At 48.8% G+C, this 16735-nt stretch overlaps 1 protein-coding gene across 4 annotated transcripts; it reads right to left on the bottom strand.

Moving 5' to 3' along the window:
* Positions 1-2742: 2742 nt before the first annotated feature.
* Positions 2743-15772, bottom strand: ELP5 (elongator acetyltransferase complex subunit 5). 4 transcript variants are annotated; one of them, XM_029581201.1, is made up of 8 exons: positions 15697-15771; positions 7267-7327; positions 6666-6746; positions 5704-5924; positions 5079-5257; positions 4556-4660; positions 3831-3931; positions 2743-3200 (listed from the first exon to the last, which is right to left on the bottom strand). In XM_029581201.1, the coding sequence occupies exons 1-8, from the start codon at positions 15725-15727 to the stop codon at positions 3092-3094; spliced, it is 888 nt and encodes a 295-aa protein (XP_029437061.1). In that variant the 5' UTR covers positions 15728-15771; the 3' UTR covers positions 2743-3091. The 4 variants fall into 4 exon arrangements, with proteins under 4 accessions (XP_029437061.1, XP_029437060.1, XP_029437063.1 ...); XM_029581200.1 differs by lacking the exon at positions 15697-15771 and adding an exon at positions 8126-8254; XM_029581203.1 differs by lacking the exon at positions 6666-6746 and having other exon boundaries at positions 15697-15772.
* Positions 15773-16735: the final 963 nt, after the last annotated feature.

Below are 16735 nucleotides of genomic sequence, written 5' to 3'. Positions count from 1 at the left end.
GAAATGCACAGTGACTGTGCCCGAGATAGAGATGCATACAATAGAAGCCATGCATGGCCCATCCCTCGCATGCAGCTACACTCTGGACATCCTAATAGGGTAGGTGTGTGCCGAAGACTGAGCTGAGAACTGCTGCTTTAAGAGCAGGGTTGGCTATATAACCAGGCCTCCATTTTCTACCGGAAGGAAAAGGAACAGGGTTCTAGGCGCAGATTTTTATTTATTTATTTAGAAACTTTTATATACCGGTATTAGTGGGGACATCATACCGGTTCACATGTTAACAGAAGGTTTGGAAATACATTTCAACAGGGAAGGCAAACTGGGCAGGGGGTTAACCTAAGGCAGTAAGGAAAATAGATTAAACAACAAGAGGTCATAACAAGAAGACAACAATGTACAATGTGATTATAGTTCCTTAATATAAGGAAAAGGGCGGTCACCTAGGGGGTATGAGCAATAGAGGGGAAGGGAGGATCTATTCTGTGTAGACTTGGTTGAACAGGAATGTTTTTAGTTTCTTTTTGAATTTGATAGCACAGGGTTCAAGGCGCATGTGGACAGGTAGGGAGTTCCAGAGGGCGGGGCCGGCAATGGATAGGGCGCGGTCACGGGTGGAGGAGAGATGAGCTGCTTTCAAGGACGGTACATGTAGAGTACCTTTGTTAGTAGATCTGGTAGCTCGAGAGGACAGGGGGGCAGTGAAGGGGAGGTCAAGCCAGTTGGAGTTGTGTGTGTAGATAGATTTGTGTACTATGGTCAGGGTCTTGTAGTGTATACGGGATAGGATGGGAAGCCAATGTAGATCCTTGAGGACAGGGGTGATGTGTTCGTGTATCCATGTGTTGGTAATGATCTGGAGGGATCACATTTCGGAGTTTTAAGTGCCAAACACCTTAATGCCTGTTACCTGGTACAGGTTAACCTAGTCCAGGGGTAGGCAACCCTGGTCCTCGAGTGCCACAAACAGGTCGGGTTTTCAGGCTACTCAAACTGAATATGCATGAAAGAGATGCTTGCACTGCTTCCACCATATGCAAACATACCTCATGCCTATTCATTGTGTGAATATCTTGAAAACCAGATCGCTTGATGGCACTCAAGGACCGGAGTTGCCTGCTCCTGGACTAGTTATTGCTAAGGATGAAAACAGCATTAAGACCTGTTGAGAGAACTGAGGTGTCCTCTTGGGATTATACAGATGGCACATCTTATGTGGCTAATACATTTAAAGGTGATGCACGATTAAGGGTTAACAAATAAGCAATAGCTAATAGCTTTTTATAAGATGAACACATCTAGCCTAGCTTTCAAGAGTTTAGTCTACTAACAAGGTCTCACGTACAGCTTGTTGATTCACCCTTAATTCTGCGTAGCCAAATGGACCAACATGGCAACCATAAATTCTTTACTGCTGCTCAACCATTGCCAAAGCAGAATTAAACCGTTGTGATGGTTATCTAACTCAACGACGGTATAGAAGAGTTTTTAAATAAATAAATAAAGAAAAAGAAAAACTTCCTGCCTTTCTGACAAGAAGCAGTAACTTTGTCCATGTCCACCACCTTTTCCATGAAGTGTTTTCTGATTCTCCTGATTCTAACACCTTTGAGCCACACAAGGTGATCTTGGGTTGTACAGCGTTCTTTCCAAATGGTAAAAGTTTGCTTCTTGTGCATTATTCATATCTCCGAGTGTCCCTATCATATCCTCTGCCCCCTCCCCCCCCCCGAGGATATACATATTTAGGTCTTTAAGTCTTCTCTCAGAGGGCTCTGGGGGCACACGCCGCACCATTTTGGTAGCCCTCCTTTGAACTGCCTTCGGCTTGCAGATTTTCTTTCAGAAGTATGGCCTCCAATATCGGGGGCAGTATTCTAGCCTGAGGTCTCACCAACAACCTGGACAGCGGAATTATCACCTCCCCTGCTTTCCACTGGTTGTGCCTCTCTGGCTGTGGCCACCACCCTGTCTCGCTGTTCCGCTCCCTTCCGCTCATCAGGCACGATCACCCCAAGCTCCCTTGAATCTCTGCACCCCAAATGTTGCACCGAATCTTAGCTGCAGGCTGAATAACCACCCCTCGAGTTTTCTTAGATCCCTCTTCATTCTGTGTACTCCCGCTGAAGTGATATCAATCTTAGTGTCAGCTGTAAAACTGGCACATTTTCCCTCCCAATCCTTCTGCAATAAATTGCTCTCAAAAATATTGAACAGAATTGGCTCCTACTGGAAGATAACACCCATACGTCTGTAAACCATGCGGCATCTTTAGCCGTTATCGTGCCACCCGATTCCAACACAGCGTGGTTCACCGGCAGATGCAACCGACGGACACAGTGAGGGCCAGTCCCATCACTGCTGAGCCCTATCGCTAGGATCACCTGCCAGCTCCTTTTTTTTTTTTTTGGACAGACCGATCCAGTCTTGGTTTTACCTACATGAAGCAGTAGTTCTGACTTCCCACACAAAAGGCAGAAGCCATCAATCCATTACGTGCAGCGCAGGCTCAAAAGCAGGACTGGTGCAGCCTGTCCCAAGGGCCATGGAGTTACTGGATAATCTTTCTGCAACAGGTCCGTCTTGCAGATGACGTAAAACAGGCAAATCAAGCTGTCTCGTAGAGCAAATGTGGGCAAATCCGTCTCATGCATATTCAGCACCCATACAACAGAGCAGAGTTAAAACCCTCTGTTCTATTACAAAAAAGAAAGAAAGAACGCTTAGCAGAGGCCTTTCAGATATTTTGCACCGTTTAATTAACTGCACACCAAAAATTCAATTCCTAATTATCTTGTACAAGTGAAATGAAGTTTGGCAGGCGATGCACCCGCTGTCTTCTCAGTCCAGTGAGGCCATGGGAGCACGCGCGCCGCTTTTAAGAGAGCAGCAGCTCTGAGGCGCGTCCATGCATCCTGCGCTATCGATACAGGCGGGAGAGCCAGGACCGCCATTCTCCCAGCGTACGCCGTCTTGGGATGGAAGTGAGGGCCTGGGTCCTTCCGCGACGCTCTGCCGGCACCCACGCCGCTGTGCATTCACCAGGTCTGTTTCCTCCTGCCGAGACGGCACCTTCCCTCTCACTCCTCTCTCACACATCCAGATCGTCGTCGGGATCTTCCTCATCCAGGTCATCCGCCGCATCGGGCTCGTAATAAACCTTCGCCACGCCGGCATGGGACTGCAGCAGGGAGCTCTTCCTGAGGGACGGAAAGGAGTGGTTTAAAACAGATTTTTAAATAAACACCTCTTCCTCCAGCCAGATGTTGGAGCAGAGCAGGCATACAACTTCCTCTAGACTGAAAGGGCTGGCTACCAATCTGGGCAGGGCCAGAGAGAGCAGGAATTAGGCCCCTATGTAAGGTTCTGATGTGATGCTTAATAAGAGAAATCGTTTTCTAAATTTCCCAAAAATATTTTTATTAAAGAAGGCTTTACGAGCTTTTTTGTTAGCAAATTCTTCAATTACAATTTTTATTTATACATGTTAGAAATAGATATATTTAGCTTTTTTTTTTTTTTTATTTTGCCCAACAAAAGTAGGCCCCTTGAACATTGTAGGCCCTAGCCAAATGGCCATGCTGGCACCCCCTCTCTCCTGGAGTGACTCTGGGTACTTTGTTCTGTAAGGCAGCGTTCAAAGGAAGAAGGATTAGTAACAGCATAACACTCAGGCATAGCTTGCCCAAGACACAGACGGAGTGGGCCACACCTTGAGCGTTAAGGCAGGATATCAAAATGCAAGTTATTCTATTCACAAATACACAAACATTCAGAGGAGAGGATTAAAGGGAGAGATTCAGAAAAGACAAGGGGCGGAGCTCGCTTACACTTCAGCACTTAAGTGGTAAGGAAGGAGGAGGCTCTCCTTGGCACTGCGCTCCTCCTCCGACAGACGAAGGTTAAAGGTCAGGTTAGCAGCCGGGTCAGCCTGGAAGGGCACACAAACAGGAGAAACGTCAGCGGTAGGAAGGCCGGGTCCACGCCGAGAAACTGTCTCCTCAGTGCATGACAGCAGGGTCGCAGTAAATGACAGCAGATAAAGGCCCATCCGATCTGCCCAGCAGTGATTTTATGAGCATCTTCCCAAATTAGATCAATGGAACACACACCCCCCCCAATGCAGCTGCCGCTCCTTGCAGGTTACCCCCATGCCTTCCAGGAAGCACAATGCGGCCACGTCACTGCTACCAATGCGACCCGAACCTCTCATCTTCCTGACCGTGAACAGGCCAAACCTCTGAGAATGCTACTGTCTTCCCTGATGCTTGAGCCCACTCCCTAAATCTCTCTGCTCTTTACCGACTTCATTTATGGCCAGGTCATCGTTTCCCAAATGGACTACGAGATCAGAATCGGAATTTCATTCCTCTGCAACAAAGAATCTGGTTTAGATTCCCGCAAGCTACCTGACAGGTTTGTCCCCAAGTTAACGCCAAGTAATTGCACACGCAGGAACCAGGAAAACTGTGCAGTCTCTGACCCCCCCCCCCCCAGTCCTGCCTGTTGCAGCAGATCAGGGAATGCCCTCTAAAAACGCTGCCTTGGGTCATACCTCTGCTGCTGGTTTCACTTCCTCATCCCCTGCTGGCTCCAGGAGTGGTTGGTGCTGGCCAAGAGATTTCAGAACAAAACACTCCAGAATAGTGAAACATTCACTCTATGGCAGAGGGAATAAAGGAGACACAGCATTATTCAAGGAGATGGAAGGGTAGGAGAGAGAGAGAAAGCAAAAGAAGTTCCCTCAGCTGAAAGGCTCACTGCTCCCCACCTCCCTCCCGTGCTGCGGTCAACAGGGATCCTCGCCTGCACGGCCTGTTTCCTCACCCTTTCCTTACCTGGTTCTCATTAGGGTCTCACCCAAGTACTCAACACCCACCTAAGGCTGAGGCAGTGGGATGCAGCTCATTCAAGAACTACCTCTTGCTGTGTTTGTTTGGCCTCCAGTTGTCACATGAAGAGGATGCCGTTGACTTCACTAGGTTCTTTTGAGTGCCACTTCCCCAGCCCAAGCCTCAGAAGCGCGAGCAAGGAAGGGCAGATTCCAACCCCGGCTGCCCTTCGCACCAAAAACTTACCACCCTGACAACCTTCCTGCTCTTCCTGCGCTGCAGGATCAGGGCCACAGCCTGAGCCTCGCTGGAGGGGGCCGGGGACACTGTGATGACGGTGCCGGCCAGGCAGCAAATGCTGGCCACAATGGCTGGCTCGTGTAGGTCCCCGTGGAGCAAGCCGATGATCCGTTGCACATTCAGGCCTGGCAAGGGGACCAGAAGGATTAAGAGAAGAGTCACAGTGAACATCAGACAAAACTCTCTGCAGGGCTGAAGGTTTAACAAAGAAACAGAGACAGGAGCAGCAGATCATGGGTTTCACCTGGTTGACATTCCAGAGATTTTTCCAGAACACACAGACACCCCGAACCATGAACCTTTATAAAATAATGCTTCACAGACAGGCATGCAGCCATCCCTGGGGTGCAGAACAGCGTGGCCCTTTTTTGGCAGATAAACTGAGGTACATGGAGATAAAGTGACTCTCATGGTCACAGAGACTCAGTGACAGAGCTGGGAATTAGAACTGAGGCCTTAGAGAAAGCAATGAGGGGTGGAAGGAGGACCCCAGGCCGGGTGCAGCACACAAGAAAGCGAGAAGCCAGGGATGGTGCCCATGGAGGGTAGAGCAGCAAACGGAACAACAGACCTGTGCTCTTGGCATGCCTCTGAAAGTGCTGGAACGTGTGACAGACAGCAGTCACCGGGCTGTGCAGCAGGACCCAGCTCAGGGAAGCCAGCACCAAGGTGACCGGCCCAGCATCCGCTCCAATGCGCGCCTGCAGTTCCTGCAGTGTGAACGGTGAGGCTGGGAGCTCAGCTTCCCCATTCCAGTTCAAGGGATCCCAGAAGCCGTCATGAAACTTCAGCCTGATGGGAACAGCAGGTGAGAGGTCAGGGGAAACGGGATAAGGGAGGGGTATGGAGACAAGGTGTGAGAGGTCATGGGAGATCAGTCAGAGGATTGTGAGAAATTGCAAGAGGCCCTTGCAAAACTGGGAGACTGGGAATGCCAATGGAAAATCAAATTTAATGTGGACAAGAGTAAAGTGATGAACTTAGGGAAGCGCAACCCAAATTATAGCTACACAATGCAAGGTTCCACATTAGGAGTCACCACTCAGGAAAAGGATCTAGGTGTCATCGTGGAGAGGCAGGTCTTCCCTACCAGGGGCACCTCAGATCCAGGGCTCCCTGTGCCCCCAGGTCCTCACAGGGCTCGTACCATGGAAAAAGTGTAAAACTGGAAAAATCAGCCCAGCCAGTGAGAGGGAATATCCTCCCGACCCTGAGCAGAATCCCCAGGCAGGATGAGCCTGAAAATCCAACACAGAAAAAAGCTCCTGCTACCTTCCAACTTCAAACAAACCTAAAGGGACTGCCCACCCACGCTCTATGGAGAGCTGCTTCAAAAAACCTTCCCAGGGGGTCCGCTGTTCCAGCTCCCTCAAAAGGAGGGGCTGCATTTGAATGGTAACCTCTCCACTTCCTAACCTATACTTCCCTAGCTGAACTAAGGGTTCACCCAGGGCTTGATGGTAAAGTACCCAAAGGGGCCATTACAGATACAGAGATTTAAAAAAAAAAAGTACAAATGGAAAGAAAACGCACCGGGCTGCCACCTGTGGATCGAAACCCGCATGGAACTCATCTTCAGGAACATCAAAGTTCAGAACATGGATAGAGTCACCCCTAGAAAGAGAGAAAGGTGTTTCTGCAGGAGGAGCCATAGGTCTAACCGGGGAGCTTCTGCCAGCCCAGGAAACACTCTCTCTCACCAGACTCAACTAAGGCAATCTCCAGAATTGGGTTTGGTTTTTAATCTTGGTTTTATCTGATAGCATGCAGGGAGAGCTAGTCCTCTGCTTTCCCAGGGCAACTCAGAACTCCATCTCTCTGCTTGCAGGCAGATAAATCCAAGACTGGGTCTGTCAGTTCTGAACATACGGAGAACCAGATGGCAACCCTAAAAAAAGGCTCCCTCACCCATGCTCAACCCACCACCAACAAAATCCTTGAATCTCGCATCAGGGAGAATATAAGCCAGTCTGAGACGTGGCAAAAAATGAACAGATTTTTATGTCTTGGAACACTGGGGAAATAATCTGCCAGTACAATACAAGTTGTGATGGTGCTGTCCTGCTCATCATCAAATCAGAGGTAGTACTGCAGTGCCCCAGGATGTTCTGGGAAAGGGACTATACATGCTCACCCATGTGCTGCAGCCACCAGGAAACTCTTCAGTAAGCTCTGTCCACTGCAATCAGCACGGTCTATGAAAGAGGAAAGGAAACAGGCTATGCAAGGAACACAGCACATGGGGCATCACGTAAATGAGTTACATACAGAGCTGCCAAGTGAGCCAGTTCACAAAGGAAGATGTTTGACCATTCCTGGTTTTGGAATTTACATCCCAATGCACTGTAGTATTTGTAGTTCCTGCTTCTACCAGGTGAAAATGCTGCAGATACTAGAATTCTTCAATATGAAATTGCCAGAAACCTAGGATCACTCTCAAACCTCCCCCCTGGAAATGAGTCACTTGACAGTTCTTTGCTTCATGGGGCATACAAGCAATCAAAAGGTTACATGGTGCAGGTTGCTACCTGGCTTCATGTCATACAAAACATGCTAATCCAGTCTTTATTTTTACTTCCAACGCATGTACGGACTTAAAAAAAGAACAGGACCACAAGTGCATGCATGCAATTATGGTAAAAACCAGAACTGGATTGTTATTTATCATATGGAGCCAAGTGGTAACCCTAGTCACTCTCTTACACACAAGGTCAATACAAGGGACCTAATCCAAAGAAATAACAAGCGATTCCTGATACTAGCCTGGCTTTAGTCCACTGCATGCGAGCACTCGCACCTGATTTCCCTGTTGCATTTCCTAAGACAAGTAAGGCTGCAAGTCTTGGCATACAGTAGAGGAAAAGCAGAACTGCATTATCCCGTCCCGAAATCTGGACCCAGCCAACAACCCTAACTACACGTGAACACTGCGGACTTCAATCTGTATACTGGAGTCTACTCTAATGCCTGCCGTCTCCCCTGCCAGAAGTTACCGACTATTATCAGGTTCCCGCCACTGTTCAGCATCTCCTCCAGCATCGCTGCCAACCGGGCTGTCTCCCGGAAATAACAACCTGTGGCTCCTAGTCGCCAATGCTTTTCTTTGTATATGAAATACAACTCCCACAAGGCTCAAGTGGGCGGGCCTGATTGTGTACTGCTGATTGGTTGCCAAGAGACTAAAGACCGGAAAAAAGCCGACTCGCTTCCGGGGCGGTGACTGACGTGACCTTGGCATTAGCGTCGGGGTGTGTTGCCGTGGCAGACCCGGTGATGGACTCTCCTTCTCACCTCCCTTGCAGTCGCAGCCATAGGCGGTTCCCCCTGACTCAGCCTCCTCTCCATTTCTGGGTCGAAGCTGCCTTTTCCCGCGGGTCCCCGCTGACTGCCGGCCCTTCCCACATATGATTGGTTAGTGGGAATGGTTACATCATCAGAGGGAATTCAAAGCGGGTGGGGCCCTATCTAGGGAAAAGCAGCTGCAGAGAATTCCGGGACTTGTAGTCCTGCTTTTTTTTTTTTTCCGTTTTTTAAGGCAGAGGTCTATAAGTCCTAGATTGATCTGGGGGAGGAAATAACAAATATGATCTTTTCTTTCCAAGTCCTGTTTCACAGTTGGGTTTTTTTTCATAGAAGCTATCTGAAGGATGTTTTGAAACTGGTTTCCAGCTATGTCACAAAGAACAGACCGATCCAGTACTGACTTTACTCCATTGTGAGCTGGACTTCTAGTTATGATTTTCCTGACAATACTGAAACAAGCCTCAGATATTCCAACGGGGGCACAACCTTCATTATGATCCTAGGCTAGAGCCCACAGGAGAGAAAAACATGCTTAGTTTGGAGCTGCCTGCTCCTGCTCTAATCTTGGAGTACCACAAACCGGTCTAGTTTTTAGGACATCCACAATGAACATGCATGAGATAGATTTGCATACAATGGAGGCAGTGCATGCAACTATATCTCCTGCGTATGCATTATGGATATCCAGAAAACCAGACCCGATTGAGATACGCCAGGACTGACTCCATGCTGGTTTAGAGGAGCCTATCCCGCCTTATGACTGACTGTGCACCACATCTTAATTGGGGCTGCCAACATTCACTTGTTAGAAGAGATGACCTGCATTTTTATTTTTTTAAACTATCAGCTATCCACTTGTGCTCAGAATGGAATCTGCCTCTTACTTTTCAGTTGCAATATTGGCAGCCCTACAGACTAACCGTCCCCTCTGGTAGGATTGCTCGTTATTCACAACTACCAGAGGATTTTTTACCATTTCCATATCCCACTCCTAACTTGGCGCTGTCATTACAGCAACAGCCAGAAGCCACACATTACAGCTGCATCTGGAAACCAGCTGACCTTTGGGTGTCACTGTTGATCAATAGTTGAGAATCCCCTCCCACTCCAGTAAAACTGGCCTGGGAGTGGAACCTAGGTCCTGTGCATGGCAGTGTGCAAAACTTGATTTGTTTTTTTGTACTTTGCTTTGTACATATTTTATTAGAAGTGAATCATACATATGTTAATAAATAAATAACTTACCATTGAGCTACTGGGGCGGCCCTACATAAGAACATAAGATGTGTCATGCTGAGTCGGATCAAAAGCCCATTGAACTCAGCATTCACGTCACAAGTACCTGGCAGATCCCAAAGAAGCACATCCATTCCTTGCTGCTCACTCCCAGGAATAAGCAGTGGTTTTCCCAAGTCTGCCTGGCTAAGAACTGTTTATGGACTTTTCTTCCAGGAACTTATCCAAACCCCTTTTAAACCCAAATATGCTAGATGCTTTGATCACATCCTCCAGCAACAGATTTCACAACTTGATTGTGCATTCATACCCCTCCCCCCCCCCCCCAAAAAAAACACTTTCTACATTTAGTTTTTTTTTTTGTGTGTAATCTTTTTTTATTATTAAACCAAAAGTACGTGAAATAAACAGTACACATTCCAACCAGATGCTATGCATCAATAGACATTTAGTTTGAAATCTTCTACTTGTTAGTTTCATGGAGTGTCCCCTGTTCCTTGCGTTGTCTGAAAGGGTAACTTTCTGTTCCCTATTTTGCTCTTCCAACCCTCTCGTGACTTTATACATTTTTATCATGTCCCCACATTCCCAAGCTGAAGCGCCCTGGCCTGTTTAGCCTCACTTCATAAAGGAACCTTTCCATCCTTTCTATCACTGTTGTTGCCCTCCTCTGCACCTTTTCTAGTTCCACCGTTTCCTTTTTGAGATGGGACGGCCAGAACTGTGCAGAGTACACAAGGTGCAGTCAATGCCATAGATATTTAGTTTTCTTTTCCACATCCTTCCTAACATGCTATATTGGCTTTATTGACCACCCCCACACACTGAGCTGAGAATTCCACAGTAGTGTCCACAGTGATTCCCAGATCCTTTTCCTGGGTGGTCACGCCCAATTTGGCACCCAGAATTCTGTACTTACAGCTTGGGATTATTTTTCTCTATGTGCATCACTTTGCACTTGTCTACATTAAATTTCATCTGCCATTTGGATGTCCGGTCCCAGATCTTGCAGGTTCCTTCTGCAGTTCCTCACAATCCACTCATGTTTTAACAACCTTGAATAATGTTGTGTCATCTGCAAATCCACTCTTCTCACTCACTCTCTTTTTTTCAAATCATTTATGAATATATTAAAATAGCACCAGTGGTTCTCCACCATTGTCTTTCTCCATTCGGCACACTGACCATTTAGTCTTACTGTTTCCTGTCTTTTAAGCAGTTATCAGTCCACAGTAGAACATTGCCTCCTATCCCATGGCCTTCAAGTTTCCTGAGAAGTCTCTCATAAAGGACTTTGTCAAATACCTTCTGAAAATCCAAGTACACTATACTGACCGGCTGACCATTAACTACATGTTTATTAACATCTTTAAAAACCTGGGACGGCAAGACTGCCCTTGGTTAAATCCATGTTGGCTCTTTCCCCTGAGGCCAAATGTATCTATATGGCCAGTAATTTTGTTTTTAAGATTAGCTTCTACCATTATACCCTGCACTGGCGTCAGGCTCACCCGGGCTACTTCAGTCCTCAGGGCTGGCTTTAGCACTGTGCAACCTGTCCGCAGGAGTGCTACAAAGGGCCTGTACTGTGCACCTGGCAGGGCTCTCCCCTCCTGGCCACATAGCTAGTGTGCTGCCGTTACTTCCTGACAGGGATGCCGCCACTCACAGAACTCCCAGGAGGCCGACTGATAACACAAAATACTAAGGCTGTGTTATATGATCTGCAGGGCTAATGAGGGCAAAAGCATTTCCGAGTCCAACTGCCTCTTCCTGGCATGTCCAGAATCGTTCTCCCAAAGCTCATCATGTCAGCAAAGTGAGCAAGTCATGGGATGACATTACCACAGCAGGTTTTCCATGCCCATAAATGTTCCTCGATAAAGTGAGGTGACAAGCCTGACTCACTCATCGCAGCCCAACGTGTCACGGCAGGCAGAAATCCGCACAGGTCACCCAGGCTGGTGCTTTGTTCTCTAGAGTTTGCTGGCCTCTCTTCCGGCTTGCTCAGCTCCCCGCACCCTGCCCAGCCATGCACAGAATTCCTGTTTGTGCTGGGCATCTTCCACGAACAACTCCCAACTAGTAAATTGGATGAGCTTCCAGAAAAGAATGGGTCTGATGCCATTAGCTAAAGTCGGGGATCCTCAGACAACTGTCCTATTTGGGGGTGAAGGGAAGTGTTCCCCAAAACAAAGTGCCACGGCCTTAGTAAGTGACAGAGCATGAGGAGTCCCCCAGCATGCAAGGCCAGCGTGTGTCCAAGAGAAAGTAAAGCATCTTTCCCCCATGTGCGCAGTCTTTATTCTGCACTCCTCCCTCGCAGCTACCATCTCCCTGAAGGGACAGCATTCGCAAGACGCTAGCCAGACATAATCCTCTACCCCTGCACTGCCGTCATGGCCTCACAAGCTCGTATCCTCCCCTTCCATAGCAAAGCAAGAGGTACTGGGCACTATTTCTTTTATACCCGCACAACAGATTCCAGATCCGGTCAGAGCGGTTCACAAATACAAAATACTGTTACAAAGATTACAATCAATGTAACAATCATTCCCAACGATAGAAATTAACCCCCAACCCCCGTTAAAACAAACCCCCTCATAACTTATCTAACAACAGCAAGACCATCGTGTACCCACCTGGACTTAATCCACCCCAAAAATAAAAACGATGAGACCCTTACTGTGATGGAAAAAGCCAGGCCGTCACCTTTCTCCCTCATGTGTCCCACTCAAGGGCTTCATCACTGCATCGAAACCCAGAAACATAGACAATGATGGCAGAAAAGGACCAACCGGTCTATCCAGTCTGCCGTGCAATACAGGTCACCCCCAGAGTTTCCCAAAACCTTCAATGACAGGGCCCTTGTTGGTTGCTGTCTGAGTCCAATTTTCTGTTCCCTCTTGCTGTTGAAGCAGAGAGCAATGATGGAGTTGCATCAACAGTAGGAAGGCTTATTGGGCAAGGGTAGTAACTGCCACCCTCTTGCCTTTAGAGATCCACAGTGTTTATCCCATGCCCCTTTGAATTCTTTCACTGTTTTCGTCTGTTTTGGAAGGGCATTCCAGGCATCCACCACCCTCTCTGTGAAGAAAAGTTCCTGACTTTGGTTCATTTCATGACCCCTAGTTCTACTGATTTCTTTCCAATGGAGAAGGTTTGTCAAATGTACATAATTAAAACCTTTCAGGTATCTGAAGGTCTGTATCATTCATATCTCCTCTGCTCCTACTCTCCTCCAGGCTGTACATATTTAGGTCCTTCAGCCTCTCCTCATAAGTCATTTGATGGAGACCACCCACCATTTTGGTCGCCCTTCTCTGGACCGCCTCCATCCTGTCTCTGTCCCTATTGAGATACGGGCTCCAGAAATGAACACAGTACTGCGGGTGAGGTCTCACCAAGGAGCTGTACAAGGATCATTGCCTGCTCTACATCCTTGGCAGCCATGCCATGGCAGTGGGTGTGCTGCCTTCATCCATCACCCTTCTCCAAGCAGCGTGCTGGGCCAGAGCCAATACCATCAAGGGAGGGAGTGCAGTGCTGGAGTTTATGCCACTGGTAGGAGGGAGCACTGTACTGGAGGTAAGATGGGGCAGAGGGGTGCATGACCAAAGGTTCGCCTAGGGCACCAGATACTCTTGCATCAGCCTGCCCTCACCATATAACCCATGCAGCTTGACTCTTTCTAACTTATCCCTCAGCTAACAAGATGGTTGCCCAGCAGCATCTCTCTTCATGAATGCTGCCATTAACGAATGTGACAACAGTGGTTCTATACTGTTTGCCTATGCCTTACATTTATATGGCCTTGCTCAGACCAGCCTACCATGCTCTAAGCAAACACTAAAATCGTGTTTTTGTTGACTGTCCAGGCCTTCCTCTTTCTACTGGGGACCTAGGTTGCTAAAATTCCTAAAGCCGTATCTAGGCCAGGCACCTTCCTCACCCCAATCCAATGGCACTTGTTGAGACGCCGCCATGGAAGGATCCAGTAAACCATCACTTGGTCATGATCCCATCTCCCTCTCCTAGCATGTCCATTGTGTGGGCCGCTCGTTATGCTTCTGAGAGCATTTCAATGGCCATGTGACGCGTTAAGAGAAACATGCAGCTCTACTTCCGACAAACGAACCCTGACTGCCTTATATAGACCCAAACGTCCATGGATACCGTGCCTTAACAATAGACTCCCAAGCACTTTAACAAAGGCCTCCCATTCCTCCTTTAATTTCCTCCTTTAGCCTGCTCAGGAGCCAAAACGGTGCCGCCAAGCCCCTTCCTGCCCTATTTCTGTCCCCGGGGACCCCATGCTGCTCTGTCTGGGATTGGTCTCTTCTTGCCTCCTTGGATTTTATCCTACCTATTGCTGAAACCTTCCCGTCCCTTCCCTCACCTTCTCCTGTGCTCCTGGACGGCAGCCCCTGTTATGCGGCCTGTGCCTCGTACGGCCGGTTGGACCTTCGTACCGTTCCTGTGCTCCTTTACCTAATGTCTGGCATGCTGCCAGCCTTTTCTCGGTTACATTCCACGTCTTCTCTCTTCTCTGCATCCTGCTTTTGTTAACCCCCCCCCCCCCGTTTCACAGCTTCCTCCCACTTTTGTCTTTGCCCCTGACTATCCAGAGCATGCAGCAGGCCTCTCCACAGGCCTGCAGGTGCCCTGCAGACCGGGCCGGCCCACTCCAGGAGGAGGGGGGGGCTCTCAATTTCACTTCCTGGGAAGGTAACCGTTCATTTTCACCATTAAGAGATGAGATCGCCATGAAAATACTCTTGGAAGCTCGAGCTGCGCGCCCAAAATAAATCTTTACTGAGGAGGTTCTTAGATGGCAGAACTGGCACAGCCCACATCAGATCTTGGCATAAATGGCTTAAAATCACAGTTCTCCAATGTTCTATCTGCCCAAGCGTCTCTCAGTGGTTGGGCCAAGGAAACTCTTAGCCTCCAAGGTCTGGAAAAGCAAGGCTTCCCAGGTGGACAGGGGTGCGCTAGCTGGGGTGAAAAATCCCCTTCCAGAAATACTGATGGACAAAGTCTCTGGACAAACTCCCAAGATGCACCTAGGGTGAAGGCTGCAGATGGGGGTCCTCCAGGCGTAATAAAGTTCCTTTCTCCAGATGATTCACAGCAACCTCTGGATGGGAAGAACTAGACGGCAGGGAACAGGCAAGCAACTTGGGTCTCCCACACTTCAGGGCAGGGAGGGTGGCAGCAAATCTCCCCCGGCGAAAAAAAAAAGGCAAAACCCTGGAACTCTTTCTGCAGCGAATCACATCCCCCCCCCCCCCCCCCCCCCCCCCCCCGATCCATCCGCCGTGTGTGAGATGGAGAGAAGCGGAATCTCCCCTGCCTCCTGATCTAAGAAAGCTGTCGGGGGGGGGGGGGCCTCTCCCGGAGTCATCTTCGGTAAGGCCGCCTCCGCCAAGGGGGTGTGGTGGTTTTGTCACCGCTGTTCGCGCCACCTGTGCCGCGTGAGTCGGTAGGGTGTTCTGCCGAGCCGCTTGCTCGCCCGACGCGCTGCTGCTGATCGATTTTGGGCCTGCAAGGCGTTTCGCGGCTGTTGCTACCCGGTAGCCAGGGTCTGTGTGACTTGGCTCCCTATTTGCCTGCATTCTGGGGAAGGGGAGGGCCAGGGAAGGCCTCTCTGGGGAAAGGAGAGAGAAAGAGGGGGGAAAAAAAAAAATCTTGCTGGCCTGTCCGGCCCTGCCTCCCTTCTTGAGCCCTATCCGTAGCAGGCGGGCCAGCCCCCTTAGCCTGTTTGTAGCGCCGCCTTTAAGCCAGAAACTAGGGAGGCCCCAGGAAAGAGGAGGGGAAAAACCGGTTTCTGAGGGGGGTTTCTGTATTGTACAGTAGCTGTGGGTCGGTGCCTGTAGTCCCCTCTTTAGGCCACCCGATCCCACGTGCAGTGAACGGACTGAGCTCGGTGTCTGGAACGGCCAAAGAAGACGGCTGTTCTGGTCAGGAACAAACTTTTTATTTACAGAAATCAAAGAAACAGCAAAACAAAATGGTAGCTCACCTTGCTGTAAACATCCAAGCAGTTCGGGCATATTCTGTACGGGCCTACCGTGCGCTCGAAGCAGCTCCCCAGGGCCTGCCTAACCCGTCTGGGCCCTGATCCTTTATACTGTTAGGAAGGCATCCTCCTCCCGGGACCCAGAATCCTTTGGGGCCCTGCTCCTTAAGGCAGACCGGGGCAGACGGCTCCAGCCTGTATTTTAAGGTGGTTTGAGGGAATCTTTTGTATACACCCTCACACCCAGCTTATCTCTCATTCAAGGTGGAGCGCATAAAAACGTACATAGTGATCCTTTGGACTAAGAAACATAAAAACACTGCTGAAGAAAAGTGAGCCAGACACAACATAAATCATGCATGAATCCCTGATAAACTGAATCCCTAACCCATGATAAAAACAACATAAAGTCTTAGTCATCTATTTGAAAAGCTTGTCTGAACAGAAAGGCTTTCAGCTGTTTGCCGAAGGTTTTGCTACGAGGTTTTGCTCCCAAGTTTCGGTCAAGTGGGGGCCGACCGTGGAGATGGAAACCCTGAGAAGGCGCGCGGAGCGTAAGGCGCGGAGGCCTGGTTATAAAGACGCGGCATCGCGCAAGTCCAGGCGGGAACATTGTCGTTCAATAGCTCATGGGTTTATCCTTGCAGTCTGGCATTGTAACGCGCCACAGGACTGGGAGCCAGCGGAGTGGTTGCCGTGCAGGTGTAATGTGTCCCCGAAGACAGGGGGTCGATCAATAACCGTGCAGCGCAATGTGTAATGCCGTGCAAGGTATTCAGGACGAGCGCTAACAGTATGGAAGTCATTGCTGGTCAAGTGTGGCTTTAAACAGTGGACAGAGCATGCGCAGATTTAAAAAATATATATATTGCCTTAACCTCCAATTTTGCTCACACTCACAAAGAAAAGTTAGAACCCAACCGTACTCCTACAGTTTTTTAACTTGATTAGCAACAGGAATGGAATGACCACTGAACGGAAAAAGCGAGGGGATATCATTAGATGAAAAACAACCGTTGATTGCTGTTAGATACTTGGAAAT

Source organism: Rhinatrema bivittatum, chromosome 16, assembly GCF_901001135.1.
Source record: "Rhinatrema bivittatum chromosome 16, aRhiBiv1.1, whole genome shotgun sequence".
In the NCBI taxonomy this organism is placed as follows: Eukaryota; Metazoa; Chordata; class Amphibia; order Gymnophiona; family Rhinatrematidae; genus Rhinatrema; species Rhinatrema bivittatum.
The sequence above is the reverse complement of the archived record's forward strand: the minus strand, read 5'-3'. Positions and strand labels throughout refer to the sequence as shown.